This window comes from Buceros rhinoceros, unplaced genomic scaffold (genome assembly GCF_000710305.1).
Source record: "Buceros rhinoceros silvestris isolate BGI_N320 unplaced genomic scaffold, ASM71030v1 scaffold17152, whole genome shotgun sequence".
Taxonomy (NCBI): domain Eukaryota; kingdom Metazoa; phylum Chordata; class Aves; order Bucerotiformes; family Bucerotidae; genus Buceros; species Buceros rhinoceros.
This window is the reverse complement of record NW_010399632.1, coordinates 2,595-25,087: the sequence shown is the minus strand read 5'-3', so window position 1 is coordinate 25,087 and position 22,493 is coordinate 2,595. Positions and strand designations below refer to the sequence as shown.

Below are 22,493 nucleotides of genomic sequence, written 5' to 3'. Positions count from 1 at the left end.
GCCGCGGCCCCCGAGCGCCCCCCGGGGCCTGCCAGCACCACCGCAGCGGCTGTGTCCCCGGACCAAACCTGCGGCTGTGAACACCCTTCCCAGCACATCCTTCGAATCTTGAGCACGCAAAACCCACGGCCTGGAGATGGAAACTTGTGACCGAGGTGAGGGGAACCACCGCTGCCAAGCGCCAGCAAGCACAGCGGATCCAAACCAGCTGTAACGCCGCAGGGGCTGCCAGGGAATGGCAAGTGAATGGCGAAAAGGAAGAATTCCTGAATTTTCTTTGAGGTGTTTTAGTCTGTTTAACAGGAGCTTCCGAAAAGTGTTGTAGAAGCTGCGAAAGTTGCTCATGCTATAAATATCAGGCAGCCACAGAATCTCAGATTTCAGTCCAATGGAAGGAAAGCAAGTGATGTTTACGCTTTTTATGGAAATGGTGAGTAGGTGACACAGACACTTCAAAATAAATTAAGTAGTTGCATAAAAAAAAAAATTTAAAAATCAGGCTACTAAAATAATTGTGACATTTTGCAACAGACCTGAAAGTTATAACCTTGATTTTATATAACCAGGAGCTCTTATCTAGTAACAGCTTAGCTTGGAAAGTCAGGTAATTTCGGGCGGTGTTTGCTGCCAGCACAACAGAAACCTCCTGTGCCGACGGACTCACGCCCCACACGGGGGTATGGAGCGGGCAGCATCTGCACAACCTGATGCTTCCAAGCAATCCTTCTCCTCTTGGTTTTGGTGGGCAGACTGGTTCGAGTCCTGTCGCCAGATGGCTGAAGGCAGGGCTGTTTGTTTTCTATCCATGTAGGCAGCGAGGGTTTGGTTTGGATTGTCTTCCTCTCACAGCAGGAGACACTGAGGGCTGCCCATCGCTCTGAGGAGACGGCTGGGTGAGGAGACCACGATGCCGCAGCCAGGAAGATGGGGATGAAGTCATCACTGAGGGGAGGTGAATGAAGTCAATATCCCAAGTGCAACGTTCAGATTCATTTCTCATTCCTCCCACAGGCTATCTGCTGACTTATGCTAGAATACGATTTCCTGCATTCCAGAGGGCTGAGGACACTGCTGTTACCTAACCGTGTTCATTTCTGCCGCGGCCAAGCCCTGATCTCGTTGTCCCGGAAGGAGAGTGACCTAGGGGTTGCAGTTCTTGAGCCCAACCTCCTGGAAAAGCGAGGTATAAAACTCCGGCTCCAGCTGCCTGTTGCGGTATTTATTGACAATGTCTGCAATCTTCTGTTTTCGGCGGACGTGGGGGGGGTTGTATGAATCACTTTCCAGCCTCTTTCTCCGACAAATATTTATCACCGTCTGCCTCACTAAAAAACCTGAAAGAGAAACAACATTTGCATCACCTTTAAGCGATCCCAATCTGTGTCCCTTTGCTGGCTTCGCAGCTAAAGACCATTTTGGGTTCTGCCCCATCTAGAAACCCAGATCAGCACCACCATGGCAAGAACTCTTCTCAGTGAGCAGCTGGTAACAGACAACCATGGTCCCCAGGCCTGTGGGGACATTTTACCATGAAATACTAGTAAGACAGTGACTAAGTCAGTGGTACCCCAAACCGGCTGGAGAAGGAGGAGGATTTCTCTGCTTTGCCTGAGCCAAGGAACTGTCCGTCACAGCCAACAGCACCCTCAGCACCAAGAGGGGTAAGAACCGAGGGCAGCTAACACAAGAATCACAATGCTACAGGCCCTGGCACCAGGACTTCCAGAGCGGGGGCGTGCTCTGAGATCGCCCCTGGGTAATGCCAGGGGAGCCTTCAGGATGAAAAAGAACCTGCAGAGCCTTCCTCTTGTTTAGGGGGAGGGGAAAGACTTGATGGGTCGCGGCTGGAAACAGGACCCTCTTCCCCTCGCTGCTTTGTCCCTCTCTCACCCACACTGCCACCGGCGGCAGGAGGAGAAGGTCGGGAACTGAAGCAGTGACACTTGGTCAGGTCTGGCAGAGGCCTCATCCTGCTCTAATCCCACAGGAAATTCACACGCCGCTGAGGAGTAAGTGTCCGTTAACCCCTCTGCTGATCCCAAGCACTTTCTTACAGAAACAGTGTCCTCCTCCTTTAGAGGACTTGATTCCTGACCACACACCAACCACATCTGCTGAACTGAGGGGAGACAAGTTTCATTATATTCATTGTCCTGATGGAGCTGAAAATCCAGCCCAGCCCTGGGGAAACACACCTGACTCCTCCAGGACAGCCCTTCTCATCAGCTGCATCCAGGGCCCAGCCTGGCTTCAATTTCCCCATCACTGAATTAAGGATGCAAAAACCAGAACCTGAAAGAGACCCCCGCCAGCCCCCTGCACCGTTCGTGTGACGGTGACGTATGAGTATCCTGACGGCATTTGGTCCTCTCACTGCCTTGTGACTTGCTCTTACCAGAGTGAGATTTCCGGTTACTGGAGCTACAGGGGCACCAGCGCACATCCACGTTCCAGCCAGGGGCAGAGGAAGAGACAGTGAGCACACACAGGCCCCAGGAAACAGACGCCTGCAGAGGCGCTGAGGTATTTTACTGAACACATCAGAAAACCCTCAATTGCTGGGGCTTTAAATCACCATCCGGCTCCTCAACCTGCAGGAACAAGCTCAGCATGCCGACACGGTCCAGGAACCCAGCAGTACCCGCTGGCAGGAAAACAGCCCCAGCACCTCGGCTCTCATCAGCAGGGGCACCGTTCTGATCTCCTTTATCCAAACAACAGGCATTTATTTACCTTTTCCTTCCACCACTCTGCTTCCAGCCCTTCTCTCCACCACAGCTGCGGGGACCCTGCCGGGCTGCCAGCCAGCGCTGACCGCCTGCTCCCTCTGCTGTCCCCACTAGCGCTCCTGCTGCCAAAAGCCTGGGCTGATGTTGTTTGCCATGCCCAACCCTTTTGACAGGGATAGGTTCCAGACTGTGTATTTTGCAGATATGTCATTAGTATTATATTAAAATATCATCAAAAGCGAGCGTTCCTGAATCTCTTCTGCTTACCAAGAGCTCTCCTGCTGACAATCATTCCATCCACCAACGGGATAACCATATTGAACTTCCCAGTTGCTCCTTGCAACTTTATCCTGAACAAGCCAGTGTTTAAAGGGTGTATGAAGATCACAGGAACCTCCTTCTCAGGAATGGCAGATCTTAAAGGGAAGAGCCACAACTGTTATATGGGTTCTACAGCGCTGTTTCAGTTCAACTACAAATGAAAAATGTGCTAAAAGAACATTAAGAAACGCCTGGTGGCTGAGCCAGTGGAACTCCCAGGTGCACCCTCTGGACTCCAGAAGGGTTATTTCAGCTGGCCGGTGTCTGGGATCTCCTGTCAGTGCAGAACTTGAGTCCTGCAGGCAGGGCTTGAGGACTCTCAACACGCACACAGCATTAACTGCCTCGCAGGGGAGTAAATCAGGAGGGAGGCTAATCACAGACTCAAGGTGAAAACTACACATTCTCTGTTCCTTAATTTATGTTTAAACTGCAGAGATCTGAAAAGCTCTTGTTTTTTCAAATAAACCCCCCTACCAAACCCCACTGAGGAAACTCCTCTCTCTGTTTTAGCATGACTGCCTGGAGTCCCGGCGCTGCCCGTGGAAGCTGAATAACGCCACTGGTCCCAGTCCGGACTCCTCTGAAGCGCAGCCTGAACGGCTGCCTGCAAGAACCGAGAACCGCGGTGCCAACACAGCAGCCTTACCTCAGGGAAGCACTACTGTTGGCTGTCGTTTCCACACCAGTGCTAGTCTCAGACACCAGATCAGGGAGCGGGAAGTTTTCTGTAAGAGGACACGCTGCATTAAGCTTTTTGGGGAGTTTTTTTGTTTGTTTTTTTCACAAAGAAAGATTATTTATCATCGGCAAAAGCCACACAGTCCTCCAGCGGTTATTTTTTATACCCTGGGTGTTCTAGCGCTGCCAGGAACGCAGAGTGTTTGTGTTTAGGCTTAAGCCTTCACAGAGCATACGGACATATCCTGTGCTCAGCACGGCCCAGACCCTCCCAGCTCTCAGTCGCAAAGGTCCAAGTCTCCAGAGGAACAGTGAAAGCAGGAAGGAGGTGAAGAACCTCGATCACAAAAAGAGCTTTCAAATGATTACTCAGCAGCATCGAGACTAACGTGGGGTGTGTCTGGAGGGGGTTTATAAATCAGCAGTCAAAAAGCAGTTCATAAATTGTTCACTAACAAAAGTAAAGCTAAGCAAGGACCTCATATCTTTTGCTGCTTATTTGTTTTTTTCTCTAGAGCCAGTGCTGGCAGACAAAGTGTGGCAGGCAAGTGGGCAAGAAAGCAGGCAGACAGCCCCCCTCCCCCCCCCCCCCCCCCCCCCCCCCCCCCGGTGTGGCCCTGCCTCTGGCCGAGGCTGAGCCAATCAGCGCCTCTGCAATAAGGTATTCTGGAGGGGAAGACCTGTTGGGCGAGGTCCTTTGTTTAGGGAGTTCTTTTGTTTGGGAGAGAAGTGGGACATGGGAGAGACAACCCTGGGTCATCCAAGCCAGTGAGAGAGGAGGCAGCGTCATGAGCCCCTGCAGTCCGCGGAGGTGAGCGGTGGCGAAGGGTCCCGTCGGCAGCCCATGGAGGACCCCACGCTGGAGCAGGGGACCGATGCCAAAGGAGGCCGTGACTCTGATGGAAGCCTGTGCCAAACTGAGCTGTCACTGGGGGAACCACAGCTCCCGGGAGGGACCCTCGCTAGCTGGAGAACTTCATTGCTATTATCTTGTTTAGGGGCAGAACTGAGAGAGCTGTTGAGAGGCCTTCCCAAAGCACAGTTCCGACAGCAGGACAGTGCCAACGCCGCTGCCAGCAGAAAAAGTGTAAAGCCCAAAGACACCTTTTGCCAGAGGTGGGATGATAAGAGTACACAAAAGCTGGAGCTAGCAGAGGAGAGCACAGAGGGCCACAGAAGTACTCTGAGATGGAGCAAGAGGGAGGGCACAGGGACAACAGTCTAGACAACAAAGCGACAGCTTTTCCGCTGTCCAGACTCAAAGATGTACCGCAAGCGTAAGGCAAAAGCCAAGCACAGAAGGAGCACGAGGCACAGCCTCTGGGCTAGGAGCCACTCCCAAGAGCCCCCTGCCAAATCCAACTGCCACAGTTACTGAGGCTCACAGACTCACTTCTTCAGCTTCAGGCACGGAGCTCTGGGGGATTCTTACAGCTGCAGAAAGAAGCAGCCAAGCAGAAACATGCATGTGTAGCACAGTTGCTGCCTCTGCAGTGAGCTGGCTTTAGCTGCTACTCAAGAAAGAAGTGGGTCAGGGTCACCACTTTGGGAACTGAAGCAGCTGAGGGAGTCCTGGAGCTAAGGGAACACCCTGTGGGCCAATGTCAGGATAAGGAAATGATGCTGCAGAACTTGATGTCCACCCCCTGATCCCAGTAAAGCTCCGAGGGCTGTGCTGTGAACAAGCAGGTCTTCTTCAGAACTTAACACCTGCACTTTACAGGAAGCTTCCTCTTGATCACTCCCATTCTCTTGGTTGCTTTTGTCTGGGAGGAGCTAAGGGCTTAATTATGGTCCACTCTTACTGCCAGACTGGGAAACAAAGACAGAATGAAGTGTCGGTTACTGGCCAGTGTTACAGACTCTGCTGGGCTGGGCCACTACAGAGAGGCTCTCGCACCACGCTAAAGCCAGGCCGTGGCTTAAAGCCGGTGCACAAGAAGCTCTCGGAGGCAAAAGGCTCCTCGAGCCTGGTAGCTGTCTGCCCACCATTGTCCGCACCATGGTCGTAACAGGATGAGCAAAGCAGGGTCTCTCCCAGGTCAGCCAGTACCACGGTCAGAGGGGAAACGCCAAACGACAGAAGGTTGAGCTGTGTGAGGAACAGGACCCTGCCTGAACAGAGGTGCAGAAAGGAAGCTGGACTGCACAGCATGGAACGGGCACAGGACAAAGGAGCTCTCCCACATGACAGGACACAGAGAGTTTCAAAGGTACCATCAAACCCAGAAGGATGACGATCCCTTCAGCACAGGAGCAGCAGGTGTCAGAAGCCATTTTTTGAAGGAAGAACAACAGACCCATTCCAAGGAGAGCGCAGCTGAGGGGAACTCAAAGCCAGGGCTGCACGCTTGTCTCGTGTGTTGTCTTAGAAGGTGCATGATGGCATTTCACATGTACTGCCAGAGCTAAAAATAACCTCCAGACCTACAAGCCACTGACTCATGCATACCCCATGGACCACGCTCAAAGATCAAAGAAAGGTTTAGCATCTTAAAAGCGTCGGTTACAGACATTAAGGAGGATTTAACATTTTATAGAAGAACAGAACACAGCTTCCTCTGGTTCCTGCCCTGTTGTTACTTTAGCAAACAATAACAACTTCCACGCACCTATATCGTCGTAACGTTCCACCCAGACCACATACACTTTGGTTTCAGGTCCCATTGGTGGAATGGTCCGGCCCTGAGGCACCCTCTTGGATCTGGAAGTAGGACTGAGCTGTTTTGGAGAGAAGAGCAGAGCAGCATTTGCAAACATCCTGAGCCCCATACTGCGGCCAATGAGCATGTCCACAGCTGAGCCGAGTCCTTCAGATCTCAGGCACGTACAACCTCCGCAGCGACAGAGATGGGGCAGCTGCGGTGGAGCCATCCACTGAGAAACAGTGGTCTGGGTCCCCACAATACTTATGTTCTGCATAAATAAAGATATTCAATCTTTAAAAGCCGGTTCAAGTTTTCAGTCACGTTCTCAAAAATAAATTAAACCAGTAACAAACTGTAACTAACTATACACGAGACACAAGCAGCTGTAAAGCCTCTGGTAACTGTTTCAGCAGTTCACAGCTTTCAGCTTTGCCACCACACAAAAGCACCGTCACTTTTGCGACTTCAGGCACAGCTGGTACATGCTTTCTTAAACGGAGGAGGTAGGAAAAGTGCTCGTGTCCATCCATCCTAGATTCCCGAGCAGGGATGAGAGTCTGAATTACTCTAAATACCGCATCTCCCCCCTCCTGCAGAGCATAACTACTTGGCATGTTTACGTTTGATATTTAATTAACGTGAGCTTGCAATCCTTTACTGCAGGTGCACGTTCTGGCAGGGCCAAAGCAGATGTTAAAGAGTGGCCAGGAGCGAGCAGCTCCAAATGCTGGGAAACCAAATCATGGACTATCAAAAACTGCTGTGGCACTGCCCGTGCACACGGCTTGGGGGAAAAAGAAGAGTTAAGAAAAAGTAGGAATGCCATTTTTCAATGCAAGTTTTGCCTTACCCGCTGGGAGGGATTAAGATTGTCTGTATGGTTGGGGAAGAGTTCAAGTGTCAGAGGCTGCTGCTTCAGTATTCCTGGCAGCAGATCCATGTTGGAGTCGCTTTCCTGGTCAGAGACATTGCTTTCCAGCGAATCACCTGTCAGCCAGAAGGAAGGTGGGGTTTGTTTTTACTTCTGAGAAAGGAACTGAAGCTGTCATCACGTGTAAGGTTTGGAAACTAAAAAAGGTTGTATGGGTTTGGAAACCAAGCATACCTAGATTTACAGGCAAGCCAATATAGCACTCAAAAGCAGGACGAGGATTCGGCAGCAGACAACTGCCAGCTCCTCTAGAAACAGGCTGCAGCTACAGCGCTCCCTGCGGAGTCAGGGGTGTCCCATCCGTTCCCAGGGAGCAGTCTCCCCCCTCCTACAGATCCAGTCTCCTCACCACCCTTTTATTCCCGGGAACTCCTGCACACTGGCTTTAGCATGTGAAAGATGTGGAGAAAGCTGCTGCGCACGTGCTGTTCCCTGTGCTGCAGGGGCACATCGTTCAGGCAGGAGAGGTCCAATAAACGCGTCACCAGTGGATGGTGAACCATTCCTAACGCACCCAGAATGGCAGCACTGCTGGGCAAACCCGGGTGTTAGCGAGGGTGAGGCTGAGAAAAAGGGGCACAGAACAGATTCCGCTGTAGGGAGGAGTCTAAGAGTCAGGAGGTTGGCACTTAGATGTCAGCAGCTCCCTGACGAGGGACACGAATAGTGCTAGACACACTATTCGCCATCTGATCCAGATTCTGCTTCGGAAAAAGCTCAAACGAACCCATGTTGTTGTGGGTTTTGTAAACAATGATCTTACTCAGGGACTCCAATGGCGACGGGACAACAAAAGCTATTTCTGTCAGGGCATCCGCATAATACAGCACCTTCTTCTGCCCATTGAAGATACTTGCCCCAACGTCTTCTGAAATCATTAGCTCGTCTGAAACAGACATAAAAGGAAAGTTTTGTCAAAAGGAAGCTCTGCCTCTTTCCACACTGTCTCAGGAGAAGACCTTCAAATACAAGAGAAGAAATCACACAAACTTCATTTTAAAATGAGAAGATTTCACACTCATCTCTCCCAGCCAAAAGCCATTCTCACACCAACGTTCTTGTTATCTTGAAGGAAATGGCACTTTGGTCTGGCAGGGGATTTATTCTGAGCGTGTTTCCACTGTACTGCACACCCTGCTTCCCTCGGATTGAGTGGCCTGCCACAGGAATGCACCTAGTAGCTATTTCTAACCATTCCCTCTAACAGACATCACTCAGCCACTAGATTTCCAAAGGATCCTGACATTTCTAACTTCAGCCTGGCACTGGTCTAGATTTCAAGCCAGTTTCTACAGACCCTCCTCTATGTCTTTTCTTCTGCCAAGGAGAGTTGGAAAAACTTGATTCCCAAATTCAACCAAATGCAAGACAGCTCCTCGTTCTCAGCCTCCATTTATTGTCTCATCACAGCCGACCGGGACACCAGGCCTCCACAGTACCAGGAGAAAACAGTTTTTTGGTGGAGCCACGCTGTGAGTGAGTTACACCACCCCCTTCCCCACACCGCCTCCACAAAGACAAGCAAGGACTTTCGGCTGAATGACTGCTCTGATCCGGTTTGCAGCAGGGTTCCTGGGATAGCTGCCTCGGCAAAAGCAGCGAAATTCAGCATGGGACAGAGAGGTGGCCAGTGGCTCTCCACACAGGAGCCTCCGAGCCGTGCTTCACTGTCAGGGAAGAGTTCCTGCACCTCCAGCCCAGAGCTCTCGGGAGCAGCACTGCAATTCAAACCCAATTGTTTAAGAACTGTGCTCGTGGGGCTGTGCAGGGGAACAAACCCAAAGCATGTGCCTGTGAATTTGTTTTAATTGCATCTCACTGAAAACTATTCTGGAACCACAGAATTGTTTGAGTTGGAAGAGACCTTTAAACTCATCGAGACCAGCCGCGCCCCAGCACTGCCAGGTCACCACTGTCCCCTGTCCCTCAGCACCACCTCGACACAGCTGAGTCCACCCCCCTCTGGAGCTGGGACTCCACCACTGCCCTGCACAGGCTGGGCCAGGCCTGGACAACCCTCTCAGGGGAGAGGGCTCTGCTTCCACCTAAAGCCCAGTCTGACCCTGTTCTCAAAGGAAAACTAAAGCAAGACCTGGCCAAGATATTTTGTAATGTCTCTCAAGTTGTTCACAGCCAGCCACGCCTCCGTTCTCTTAACCTCTCCCCAACACTTTGAGCCTTCTATTATTTCCAGTTTTACTCTACAAACTATCAGAGAAGCCTTTAGTTGGCCACTGTCAGAGGTGAAGAGCATTCCTCAGGCACTGTGAAGGGAAAGCAGAGCCAGAGCCCTGCCTAAGGGACTGCAGCAGCAATGGTGTCACACCTGATGCAGAGGCCAGATCACAGGTTTCCAGCAAGCTGGACCAGCCTGTTCAATGCCTTTGTGTGGCCCAGAGCAGAAGGCTGAGACTCTGAAGATCACCGAGAAAAGGTCTGGCCATGAACCTATGAAAGCAACTCAGACGCTCTCAGAATCCCAGGCAATCCCATTAAGTTGTTAACTAACCCGACCTCCAGTTCACCAGCCTGGGACAGCCATTCGCTGCCCTGAGGGTCATTTTGGTTGACAGAAGGGGAGAGGGTGGTACACAACAAGCCCAGAGAAGGAATTGCTCTAGTGGAAAAAAGCCGAGTAAATCAAGCAAGGCAGAAGAGCTGTGTGGGGGCTCCAACCACCGTGACCTACAAACAGCAGCTTGTTTTCATCGCTCCCTACTGAGCAGGGCTAACTTACTAGTCAACATCTCCTCTTAATCTGCTGACAGAACACTAAAAATCACGCAGTATTTCAAGTCTATTTGTCAATATGCAGCACAACCTGTCTCTGATTTCACTTCAATACTGGTCTTGGATAACATGCTGAAGACTCATCAAGTCTGCTAAAAATACAGCACAGGGGTGTTCCTGCCGAGGCGACTGCCTCCCAACAACATACATCAGTTTTGCTCACTTTGATTCAAAGCTTAATCTAAAATCTACTCGTTCTTTTCTAGTAAACATCAGCATTTATTCGATAAAAATATGCAAGTGCTCAGATAGGTACCCAGGAGCAAAACATTTTAAATTAACTGTCTCCTAAAGAAGCCTCAAATTCATTTTAATTTGAATTATTAAAATGTCTTACCTTGTTCAGGTGCCTCTTCATCACTGCAGCTATTGATTGACCAGCTTGTCGAGACATGGCCAGTCCACCCAGGGTGCTTCCCCACATCAACGGACCAGCCAAGAGACAGCAAGAACTCCAGGAAGTGTGGCTGAACAATTCTGGAAGACTCCATATTCTTCAGGATCTGAAACAACCAGCAGCACTGTGGTAGGAACAGGACACCCCAGGAAACAGCTCTCGTCCTCCCCACTTTAACTGAAATTGTGTGTCCCCCACATGGTTTTGCCCAAATACAGCTATCCAGCAGGTCTGGAACCCTGGACTTCCTACACAGACACTGCTCCCTGCTGCCCAGCACCCTCCCACCCTGCTCGGCAACGTCCTGTTCCATCGACCTGTCTTTCTGCCATCACTGCCAAAGCCTTTGCAAGAGTTAAACTGCTAGAAATGACAATTTGAGGTTTATCCCCTCACCAGGTATAAACCACACAACTGTTCAGCGCAGAACCTGCACTGGCACCAAACGTAACATGAGAATTTTCTGGACAATTGTCACTACTAACCTAAGGAGAAACTTTAGGAGAAAGGCGTTTTATCTCTACTCACTTGTACGTGACACGCAGCAATTTAGAAGGTGGCCTCAGTGCATACTAAAGCATGAAACAGATTTTGCAAAACTATTTTCAACCAGGTTGAGCAGGTTCTTGAATCAAATGTCACACTGTACTGTTCACTTCAAACCTTAATCCTGCTTCTTAGAAAGATCTGGGACATTTCCATATCGAAAGGCAATTTTTGTCCCATTGAGACCAAATGAAAGCTGAGACCTTCACCAGACGGCACCCAGGGAGACACACATGATTTGTGATTTGGTCTACAAGAACTGCTGGGACTTGTGGAACAGGCAACGTTGTGCAACACATCCATCCTTCCCAGGCCACCAAAGAACATGTTTTGTGGCAGGAGCACCTTTGACTTTGGTCTATGCAGGGTCAGTACATGGGGCATAGGCTCCAGCAGAGCAGAAGCTGCAGGGACAGGAAAGCTCCCAGACTGGAAGCTCCTGGTAGCCACATGGCCCTGGCAACCCATCCCAACACCTTGCACAATATTCAGCAATGACCAGACACTCTGCATTGAAATATTACTGTTATTTTCATCGCTGAGTACACCGAAGCCGTAGCTACGCTTCAGCACGACCTGAGGGGAGTGCAGTTGAGAAGACAATTTCACAAAATAGGCAGCATCAGGCTTCATACCTGAGCCCATCCAAAAAGCAAATTTACAGTAAAGCAAGGACAAGAGATATTTTCAAAGGGCACTGACTGATGTGAAGTATAATGATGTGAAAAGTGTGTGGACAGTTTTGTTGCTCTGTACAAATAAACACTGTGAGGCCCTTCCCAGCTGTAAAAGCCTCCCACCACTGGGAGATGTTTGGGCTCAACGCAGTAACCAGGGGGCTGCTGCCCCTCTCCCGGGCTGTGAAGCACCAGGTAAAACACAGCTGACACTGCTCCCTGTGAAAGGACAGCAGGTCACCTCAGCACAGAACGAGGTCCTGAGCCGAGGTGGCAAGAACTCAGGCACACACAGATGGCTGGGTAGGCCCAGGCAGCCAGTCCTGCTCCAAGCAGAATCTGTGTCTGTGGCTTTGATCTCCTCCTCTCTTAATTGTTCATGTCGAAAATGACGCAGGACAGAAATAAGTCACAGGTGGTTTCATACTGGTACTGCTCCCAGCTCTATGACTCAGCTCAGGTCCACAGAGATGAGTCTGTCACCGTGACACTGCACAACCTGAAAGGCTCAGGAATCGAGCAGGAGGGGCATCTTCACACTCTGTCTGAAACGTCCACAATCTCCCAAACACAAGATTTTCTTAAATCTGCATGGCACAACCCATGCTCGCTGGGTTTCCAAAGGCCGGTGGGTTCTGCAGGACTAAGTAAGCTCAAGTCTAACTCCGTAAGACATGTAAGCACAAAATGCGGAAAGGAGCATTCTGCTACTCAGCAAGAGCGTGAAGGCAAAGCTTGCCCAGCTTGTTCCGCAGCTGACTTTGGAGATGGAAGGAGTGTGCACTGGCTACTCTGAACTTCAGCTCAAAAACACACAGACTGCACGATGCTGGCTGCAAGAATTAGTTTATTCTGGGCAGGAGCAGAAGGTGCGATACGTTCTGTCAACTGCACATTCACAGTAACACCAGGACACGGCACAAGAATTACTATGGAAGCTACACTCCTGCCCTTCCCTAGCAGTGAATGGAACGAGGAGAAGGCACTACAGAAACAACCTTTTCCAAGCAGCCCAGAAGCTGTCTTGGCAAGTTTCTAGGTCATGCCCTGAAGTCATGGTTTAGATTTGCACAAATTAACCTGATGAACCCAATGGCATTTGAACATAAATATCATAATGTAAAGCCTTACGGGGCAGTTACACGGTCTAACTTGCAGAAAGTTTGTCATTCCTTTAACATGTGTTTAACATTAGACTCAAACCAAACTCCCTGGACCCTGCACGCCACTGGCATAAACTGCAGCCTTCCCTGCAAGCCGAGCCAACAAATCTGGAATGCGCTTCTGACACGAACTTTAAACTCTACGGGAAGGACAGAACAGATAAAGAGACCACTGATATTTTATCTATATATAAAGATATATATGTTTATTAGAAAGATGTCACAGCGATCCCAAGTGTGGGTAATGTACTTCACCCTGCAGATGGAAGGAGAACGCAGCAACCTGCTGTAGCTCACACTGCAAACACACACAGAGCCCCGACCCCTAGTTCTGACACTCTGCTCCGGTTGTGGGCAGTGATGCTGTACTCACTTGAGGACTGCTAGAAACACCACAACAGCAGCTACTTGGCACTCTGTACTCTCACTCACCTCCTGGCTCGTTTTCTGGCCTGCCTTCATGTAGAAAACAAAAACAGTATCAAAAGGACGACACGGCAGCAAATCCAGGTAACCAAGGTCATCAAAAAACCCAGGAAGAGCAGAGTCAAGTGCAATCAGGTGAGGAGGTAGACGACTGTTAGCAGGTTCCTGTCCAAAAGACAAAGTTCAACAGTATAAAAAACCAAAAATCTCTCCTAACTGAAAAAGTTTTTATGGCTTCAATAATAATCCATTAAAACCCAAGAGACAATTTCCCTTTTCTCCTGAGAGCAAAGTCAGACACGAATTCCCAATGGATACAACAAGTAGCAGCAAGCACAACCGTCTGACATTTGTTGCATTCTACTCTCCTCATTAAATAAAAACGGTATTTTGCCAGAGAAAAGGGCATAACATTTTGCTTAACAGTGCTGGCTACGACCAAAACCGTCCAAAAGATCATGACTCCACACACAGTCACGTGTGTTTCACTACTGTTCATTTATATACCAACCATATGTTAAACACTAAGCACTTTTCAACATATTTTTTGAGAAAATCCATTGCCTACTTTTGTTGACAGTTTCCTGGAAGAAAATGCAACAAATAAAAGGGAGAATTCACAGGCAAGAGGCAGACTTTCTAATTAAGAATATGGATCATCTCTACAAACTGTTGTGATTTTAATTTCAAAAGAAAAGTGCTAGAACCTATGTGAACTCCTAAGTGTTTATACATGATTAAGCCACTTTAGCGCAATAATCTCTGGAGCGGAACTTCTAGGGCAGCCATAGTTCAGAAGCGTTTAAAGTACCACCCCAAAACCTAATTTGAGCAGAGGGAATGACTTCAGGGACGAACACATGACCATGGCAGCTATGTACCCCCTGTGAAAATAAAGAGAGCGCCACCCACCCAGAGCACATTCAGCCGCAGGCATGGCCTTTCCCAACCCTGCTCCCAACCTGGGAAGACTGGAACCCATCCCTGGATTTGATAAGACTCCAGCTTAACATGGCTGGAATCACACAGCAGATTGTCCACTAACGACACTTAGTTCTCCTCTTCCGCCAAGCCGGACCGTTTGGGTACTGAGGGCACTCGCACAACACTAAGAAGTATCAGGTCACCTTCAATGCCTCTAGCGAGAGAAACCCGAAGTGAGAGAGGAACAGGCGTGCTGTCTGGAACTCCTGTGCCGGCGGCGGGGGCTTACACTCCGTGACTGGATCAGGAAAGCTCTTCTTCCGCCACTCCTCTTCACTTTTCTGATCTATGGAAGTCTCAAAAACAATCTGCTGGGCCATGCCATTCCTCAGCTTCTCATGTCGCTCCTGGAGCTGAAAAACATTGTGCGAAATGCTGATTCCACTGAGGTCATTAGATTCACTAAGAAAAGAGCTCCATCCCTTAGGGAAGCTGTAAGTCACAGGAACAGCAGGACATTTCCTGAAGCACTATCAACGAGACCTTGCCAGTGAATGTCTAAACACCCTGTCTGCATGGGAGAGCAGCTGCAAGTTCCCGTGCCAAGTATTGCTACAGCGTCTCCCTTTGAAGAGAGGAGAAACTAAAATACATTTGGCACTGTGAAACTTTACAATGTTTGAGACACGCACCTCCCTCCTCCCCCAGGAGGTCTCAAAAAAGCCCCTTCCAGAATCAGAACAACAGAACAAGCAACAGAATGCAGCAACAAAACGCAAGTCATTGCTTCCAGCAGCGCCAGGATACCAGGCTCTGTAATAAAACATGTGGAGCAGTGCCTCCCAAAAGGGGCATCCCAGGCACTGTCATCTTCCTGGGGAAGATGACAAAAAGGAGAAAAACCCCACCCTCGCCACGTTCTAAGTGTTCTCGTCTGACTCGATTTTAATGTAATATATTCTCTGTTGACTGTAGTCATTAGGTATTTATGAATACAGGGCTGTAATTTCTGAAAACATCCACAAAAATCCATCCTAATAAACGCTTCCACCACCACGGCGAAGGATTCTCTCTCCCCACTGGAGAAGTGCGCAGATCTCCTGAGCATGCAGAGGTTATTATTCCATTAATACGAAAGCTAAAGAGTAACGCTCCTCACAGCAGGGCATTAGCGTGTGCTTCGTGAGCAGACAGAAAACCCAAGAACATCATTAAGTCAGGGACTAAGAGCTACTTACCTCCTCGTTCACTATTTCATGTAAATCGGGAATGCTCAAGTCGGCTTTCACAAATGGGATCTTGTCCACTTCTTCAGGAAAAGGGCGGTGCTTCACACTGTATTTCAACCCAACATCATTCTTAGGAGCTGGTCGAGGCTCTGGCACAAACGTCTGTCAAAAAAGGGGGATAGTTTTTACATTCAGGCATCATTCTGCTCGACAATGCTTTATTATAATAGATGGAAACTGTTCTGTCACCTCCCACCCCAAAGTACACCACTCCCTTAGTGAGAGGTGTCATGAAAAAACAGTCACCAAGTACTTTACCCTCACAGGCTTGTATTACAGATGGGGCTGTAAGTGGTAAAACAGACACAGCTCTGCACATTTTGGTGTCTGCACTCCTGGAACCCATGAGCCCTGCTTAACATCTCGCCTCTAAGCAGCTGCAAATCCCAATAAAAATGGCAAGCTGACATTATTTTCAGCCCATTCGACCTGTGTTGAGCGAAAGCTCCTGTTGGAGAAGACTCCATTTCAATCCCATTAATATGGGGTCCCGACTCAAGCTGAGAAGTCCTGGAGAGCTGGCAGCAATGCTGAGGTGCACTGCCAGAGGACTGAAAGGGCCTGCCTGAGGTATCGGAACGTGGTTCTGCCACTGGCACTACGTTACATCCTAAACCGTTAGTATGCAACTCCAAACCTGCGGTTCCCAAGGGAAGCAACAGAAGATCTAGGTGCAGGTTTGCAGGAGCACTAGGTCTGGGCAAGCAAGTCCTTTAACTGACCTTGAGTGCTGCTTTATCAATTTATCTACTGCCAATGTCACTTCAAAAGGGCAAAACTGGTAACATGAAAGTTGTAGAACACCTTTAAGTTGGAAAAGTTGCCCTACAGCTGGTAAGGAGGTCGGCAGCTGGGCCACGACTTCCCCTCGGTGTGGGAGGCGGCATGCCTGGACTGATGCTGTTTGGAGAAACGGCCTGGCCTCAGCGACAGCGCAACTCCCGAGGCATTGCACAGAGGGTCCCCCCGAAGGCTGCTTCGTGGACACCAATTCCTCTAAATGTGGACATGACAGCCGAGACCGACAGGCCCCCACTTCAACTACATTATTATTTCCTTTACTGTACAATAAGGGGCAAGCGAAGAGTTCAGAGACTTGGAGAAGTTCACAAACAGACAGAAATTTTGGTAACAGAAGGACATGCTCCATGAGACAACTGCGATAAGAGATTTTATTGTAAAATGAGATTGGGGTATTTCTCCTCCACTCCCCCATTCCTCTCCAGAGCCGTTCCAGAGTTCGTCTAGAGCTGTTCTTCACAGCAGCTTTACAGCCATCTTTGTAGCATCTCACTCTACATCTCCAGACTTTGCTCCCTCTGCTGCAAGGGTTTTGCCCGATATCCTAAAACTGGCACCGGCACTCATGCCTACCCACCACACACACTGTCCACGGCCCCACCACCTTGGAAGATGCTTTCAGGAAAAAAGGAGAATGCCCCTCCCCTCAAACCAGTCCAGAAAGCAACCGCACTTTCACAGCCTGTATGTAATATTAATCACAAGTCGTAAAGAGTCACCAGAGATGTGTCACATTACCTACAGCTAAAGGCCCTGTGGCACAGCCTTAATGTACAATCACCAGCTCTGCGGGGCTGTCTCACATTAGTGGAATTTCTGCTGAACATCTCTAAGTTAAAGATTTCTTTACGGGCTTTGACAGAGACCTTTTGATTTGCTTTAGCTCCTCTTGGTAACAGACAGAGTTGCTGGGCCCATGCGAATCTTCCAGACGTCCCACGGATCAAAACCGTGACAGAGGGGAAGGAGTCATCTGCAAATCACATGGGGGAAGAGAACAATACATCATCATACACTGCAAACAGTTCACTGTGCAATAATTTAACCAAAGAAAGGCCTGTCTGAGGACCGAGGCTTTTTGCTTTCACAGTTAACTCCTCCCTGACCCTGAAGACAACTCCTGGTGAGGAACAAGCAATCCTCCTCTCTCAGCAGGGAAGTACCAGTCCACTCTGTGGTCTGTTCAGTAGCTGCCAGCTCCATTTCAGCATTATCAGTAACTTTCACCCAAATTCATGCAGGTCACTGTTCCTCTCCAAATTATCTCCAGGAAAGAAAATACAGATCGTCCAGCCACTGCCTGCTTGGGTAAGACGCAGAACCACACGGAGACACAGCTTCCACAACACTTCCACAGCCTCCAGTGAAGGTGCACACAAACACCAGCATAAGGACAGCGGGAGGACAAGAGATAGTGGTCAGACTAAGGCGGGGAAGATTCTGACTTCACCTCGTGGACAATTTGTCACCACAAGGAAAGAGGACTCGGAGAAGTTGTCCTCAGGTTTTCAAGACCTCCTTGGACAATGCCGGGTTACACTGCCCTGCGCTGAACGGGGTGTGGACCCTGTCTAGAGCAGGAGCTTAGACTGCAGATTCCTGAGGTGCCTTTCAACTGGCACAATGATGATTTTAACATCACAGGGCTTTCCATCTTCCTTCGAGATGTAAAAGGCCACTGATATTGGCCACCTTGGAGGAGGGATCATCACACCTCTACAACTTCCCTTTTGGAAGTTACTTACTTTTATCTTTTGTGCACATAAACACCACCAGCTAAGCAGCAGATGTATGTTCCTTCCCCAGTATTTCATGGGATGTTCAGGGCACAGCACAGCTCCATAAGCACACACGCAGACAAGCCAAACCAGCTCCCCACAAACACCCGCTTCAGCGATCAGCCTCAGGGGTGATCCGATGCTCCTGAGCATTACTGCATTTAATCCTGCGGTTCAAAGGGGAACCGTACCCAAGCGATGGACAGCAAGAAAAGATCATCTCCCTTGATGATCTAACGGCTTTGCAGGACTCCTCAGACAGGCCTTCAGCAGAGGATGGGAACTGCTCAGCCATCCTAGGGTGCTCTACTCCACGCTGGTCAGGGACACATGTGCTCACACAGACTGGAGGTGGACGTGTGGCAACCGCCCCCAGCACCAGCACTTTCTGCAACATCTACTCAGTGATTCTCAGTGAGGTTGCAGCGCTCTGGATCACAGCTCAAAACAACAACTTCTCTTAGCCAGTTCATGTGTAATCTCTTCTTTCAAGAGTAGTATCTGGACTCCATCTCGTCCAGAGACGAGTGAAGCGGACCTGGGGCAGAGCAGCAGGCCTAACGTACATTAGTCTCAAGCTGAGGCAGCGTATGAGAGAATTTTCATCTGTTGTGCTAGGTAATGCTGCAGTACGTGCAGACTTTTGGGGGAGATCAGTTATTCAGTTGAAAGCATCAGGTAATTTAATATCAGCTTTTTAAACAGAAATTGTTGGTCAAAGGTTACGGGGCTTAAATGAGTTTGCTTCAGCTGTGACAGCCAATACCCTGTGACCGATCTCCTTCACAGCAGGTGTCATTAACAGGACAGGATGGGGCATGGGAAACCTGAAACAGCTCTTAAGCAGCTAAAAACCCAGCTGAGCTGAAAGCACCCCCAGATACGTTCAGTAACAGGAGACCTAAAGGAAGCAAAAGCAACCGTGCAAGCATGAAGGTGTCACAACAGCCGCCCCTACCAAGCCTCCTATACTCTATATTTTCACTCTTATGATCAAGGACGTTTTCAAAACACAATGCTACTGCTTTTGTCCCCCAGCAATGATTTTGATGGCTGCCAGCATCTGATCCGAGCAAACAATTTTGATGGGTTTGTACGTTTGATGGGCATTAACGTTACTGCCATCACTTCATCCCAGAACACTCGGCCCCATTGCACACCCACGGAACAAGTAAGCCCCTGAAGTGTGAGAGAGACTTCGATGACAAAGTGCCTTTGTTTTGCAGTTCCATGCAGAGAGTTTTAACCAGAGGAAGAAGGAAATGGGAAGAACTTACTCTGCTCATTCCCTAGCGGCTGCTCCAACATCGCCAGGATGACGCTGTTATCCAGGACGAAGTAACGGAAGCTGTGCTTGTTTATGGTAGGTAGTCGAGAATATTTAATTAACGTGGTTTCATTCACCAAGCTGCAAGGAGAAGCGGGGCCACTGGGAGAAGGAAACGCTCCAAGTAACTGCATAATACTGCAAATGAGAAAGAGGTTATGAGTTATGACAGATTAAGACGACAAACTGTCCCACCCAAGCACACACCTTCACTCATACTCCTCGTTTGTATCTTGACCAGCAGTTACCCTGGTAGGGCAAGCCTGCCCTCGCCCACCGGCTTCTTTCAAACCAGTAACTTCAGAAAAACAGGTGTGAAAAACCTGCACAGAAGGGTACCCTGCCTGCAGAATGGGTTCCTTACAACGCAGGCTATGAAGAGGCTAAGACAGGTGTTAAAGTGCGAAAACCTGTACCCTTCCGCAGCTTGTTTCGTGTTCATTCTCACAAGAAGATTATGGGTGACTGGAGATAATCATCCACACTTTAGCCTGCTCTTGTACCAACAAGAAAGACAGACGTGGTAGATACCCTGGTTATGACTCTCTGCGTCCTTTAAGTACAGATTATGTTAACGTAAAACCCTTTGAGAAAGGCCCAGGATCACACAGGCACAGCTGCCACGGACGTAACCTGCCCTGGGAGAACACCTTCAGGAGTGGTCCAACAGTGCCTGCCCCCGGGGAGCCACGGCCTTGGGAGGCTCCGGAGGCACCAGTTCAAACCATGTGAAGACATACACTATCTACCTAACACTAACGGAAAGTGAGAATTCCTATGGCAGGAGCCGGGAAGGAGAGTTGTCCCGTGCCAGGTGGAAGGTTGTACGATGCAGTTCAGTTACCACCACCCGCACACCAGAAGCGAAGCACTCCCAAGCACTCTTCCACTTTACCCTGTGAACAGATAGTTTCATCTCCCTAAACGATGAGAGGCACGTTTAGGCCCCAGGGAAGGCCCAACTGGCTCCAGCTCCAATGACTAGTTGCTTTTACCTTGGAAATTACACAGTGTTTTTACTAACAGTAAAGTTTATAACAATTGCATTGCAAAGAGGTGCAAAAGAGAAAGCAGCTATTGCCTTCTGCAGAAGATATTTACCCCTCTCATCCTCAACCTGCCCTCTCTGTCACCGTGCTGTGCAGCCACTAAGACAGCATTCAGCTTCCCTGGAGCAGTTCTCAATTGTCCTCTCGCCACTTCCCCCCTCAACCCACACTGCATCTGTTACTGCATTTCCAGCAGAAACTCTCAAAGACATTAAACAAGCCCAATGCCCTGGGAAGAACGACACCCCACTCTGTACCAGCTTCACCTCCTGCTTGTGCCATCCCCTGCTGTGTGACACACGAGCCCGCACCAGCGTGCGGAGGGCATGTCCTGTCAGGCTGAGGACAGGAGAAGAGAGCATGGAAAGGCAGGATCACTAGGTGAAGTGGGAAACTGAGCCCCAGCCCGCAGAGGACTGGCCAGGAACAGAGCTCCAGGGGCTGCTCCAGGGAAAAATCCACAGGGATCTTTCTTCTGTTGAACACCTGTACTGGGAGAGGGAAGGGAGCTAAGGCAGAGCCTGCCCAAAGGGCAAAACCAAGGGAGCATCTGATTGACTTTCCAAATGCTCCTGCTACCTCACAGAGCTCTCACTAGCCGGGAGCTCCCGATTCAAACACTTGCAGACGAGGCATTGCTGAACAGTAAACATGCTCTGACAAATTACATACCATGTTAGTGTAGCTTCAGCAGCATCCTTCACTCTCATGGACGCGGGGTTTGGCTCCTTGTCTCCTTTGTATTTGACCTCTTGTTCACTGGTTTTGGATTTACTTCCCGAAATGCCCAGCTCCACAATCTCCAGCACCTCTTTTAAGCAATCCTGGAACACAAGAGGAACCACCTTAAAGCACAAGCGCTCCAATAAACGCCTCTGAAGGCCTCAGTGACACACCTCCGATCAAAATGAAGCACTGCTGGTAATATGAGCTCAAAAACACCAGCAGACGATTATTCTAACAGACAGTGTTGGAGTAAGATCACATTTGCTATAGCAATGAGATCTTCTCCACCTACAGATGTCTACTTATGTTTGTATTCTAAGGGTAGAACGTGCTCTGAAGAAATAAACACACACGACATATTTTGCACGTACAGAATTGCCAAGAGGAGCACTAAGAGTGCAGCACGTTTAAAGAGATCATAAATGCATCTGAGACTCTACAGAACTTTTAATTCAGTTACAAGCACAGCAAGAATGAATTTGTCTGGAAAATGGCGATAAACCCTCTTCCAAATCCTTCGATTGCCAACAGCTTTCGTAAGTAAAATAGATCATGGTATCCAATTTATCGTGAGAACAACAACAACGTTCTAAAAGCACACAGCAAAGCTTTAACAAACCCATCACGGGAGAGGCCAGCGCTCCACAGAGCTGCACGAACGACCCACGAGGGCTGCTCACTACACACTGTTTGCTGAAAATACTTGGATTGCTGCAACAAAGGTTCAAATCTCATGGCTTGAGCTACAGCGTAACAAGGGAAGTGTTCTCGTAAGTAAATAACTGGCTAATAGCTGAACACAAGTACAGGGTAGGTTTTCACCGCTGGAGCCCAGGCAGAGCTCTACTCCTTGGCCTGTGTCCTTCCCTGTATTCAGGGCTGATGGAGAAAGAGAGCTGCAGAGGAAGATGAAGGTTTTCCAACAGCTAATTTAACAAGTGTCAAGATGCACCAGCTGGCCATGAAGAATCACAAACAGAAAACACAGCGGGTGAACTCCAAAGCCAATATAAGGGGAAATGACAATTCTAACCCCTGCAAATGCAATGAACAGTTCCCATGGGACCATCGTGACTCAGGAAGGAGCTACTAAGTGTCCAGTACGTCCCACACACAGTGTGCCGCACTGTGAAGGGATAATCAAAATAAAGAAGAAATTAAAATAAAAAAATAGCCTAATAAAAGAAAATTAAATGAAAGTGCAAGGATCGTCTCCCTGTGCTGGGCACTGGTGAGGCTGCCCCTCAAACCCTGGGTTCGGTTTTGGTCCCCTCACTCCCAGAAGGACAG

The 22,493-nt window shown here is 49.2% G+C and overlaps 1 protein-coding gene across 1 annotated transcript; it reads right to left on the bottom strand.

Annotated features, from left to right (window-relative positions):
* Window positions 1-767: 767 nt before the first annotated feature.
* Window positions 768-22,272, bottom strand: LOC104489409 (ral GTPase-activating protein subunit beta-like). Its single transcript, XM_010131566.1, has 14 exons — window positions 22,237-22,272; window positions 21,150-21,301; window positions 19,379-19,566; window positions 17,190-17,296; window positions 15,472-15,624; window positions 14,437-14,646; window positions 13,316-13,474; window positions 10,438-10,603; window positions 8,074-8,196; window positions 7,230-7,366; window positions 6,344-6,452; window positions 3,700-3,778; window positions 2,997-3,145; window positions 768-1,334 (listed from the first exon to the last, which is right to left on the bottom strand). The coding sequence occupies exons 1-14, from the start codon at window positions 22,270-22,272 to the stop codon at window positions 1,141-1,143; spliced, it is 1,962 nt and encodes a 653-aa protein (XP_010129868.1). The 3' UTR covers window positions 768-1,140.
* Between the last annotated feature and the right edge of the window lie 221 nt (window positions 22,273-22,493).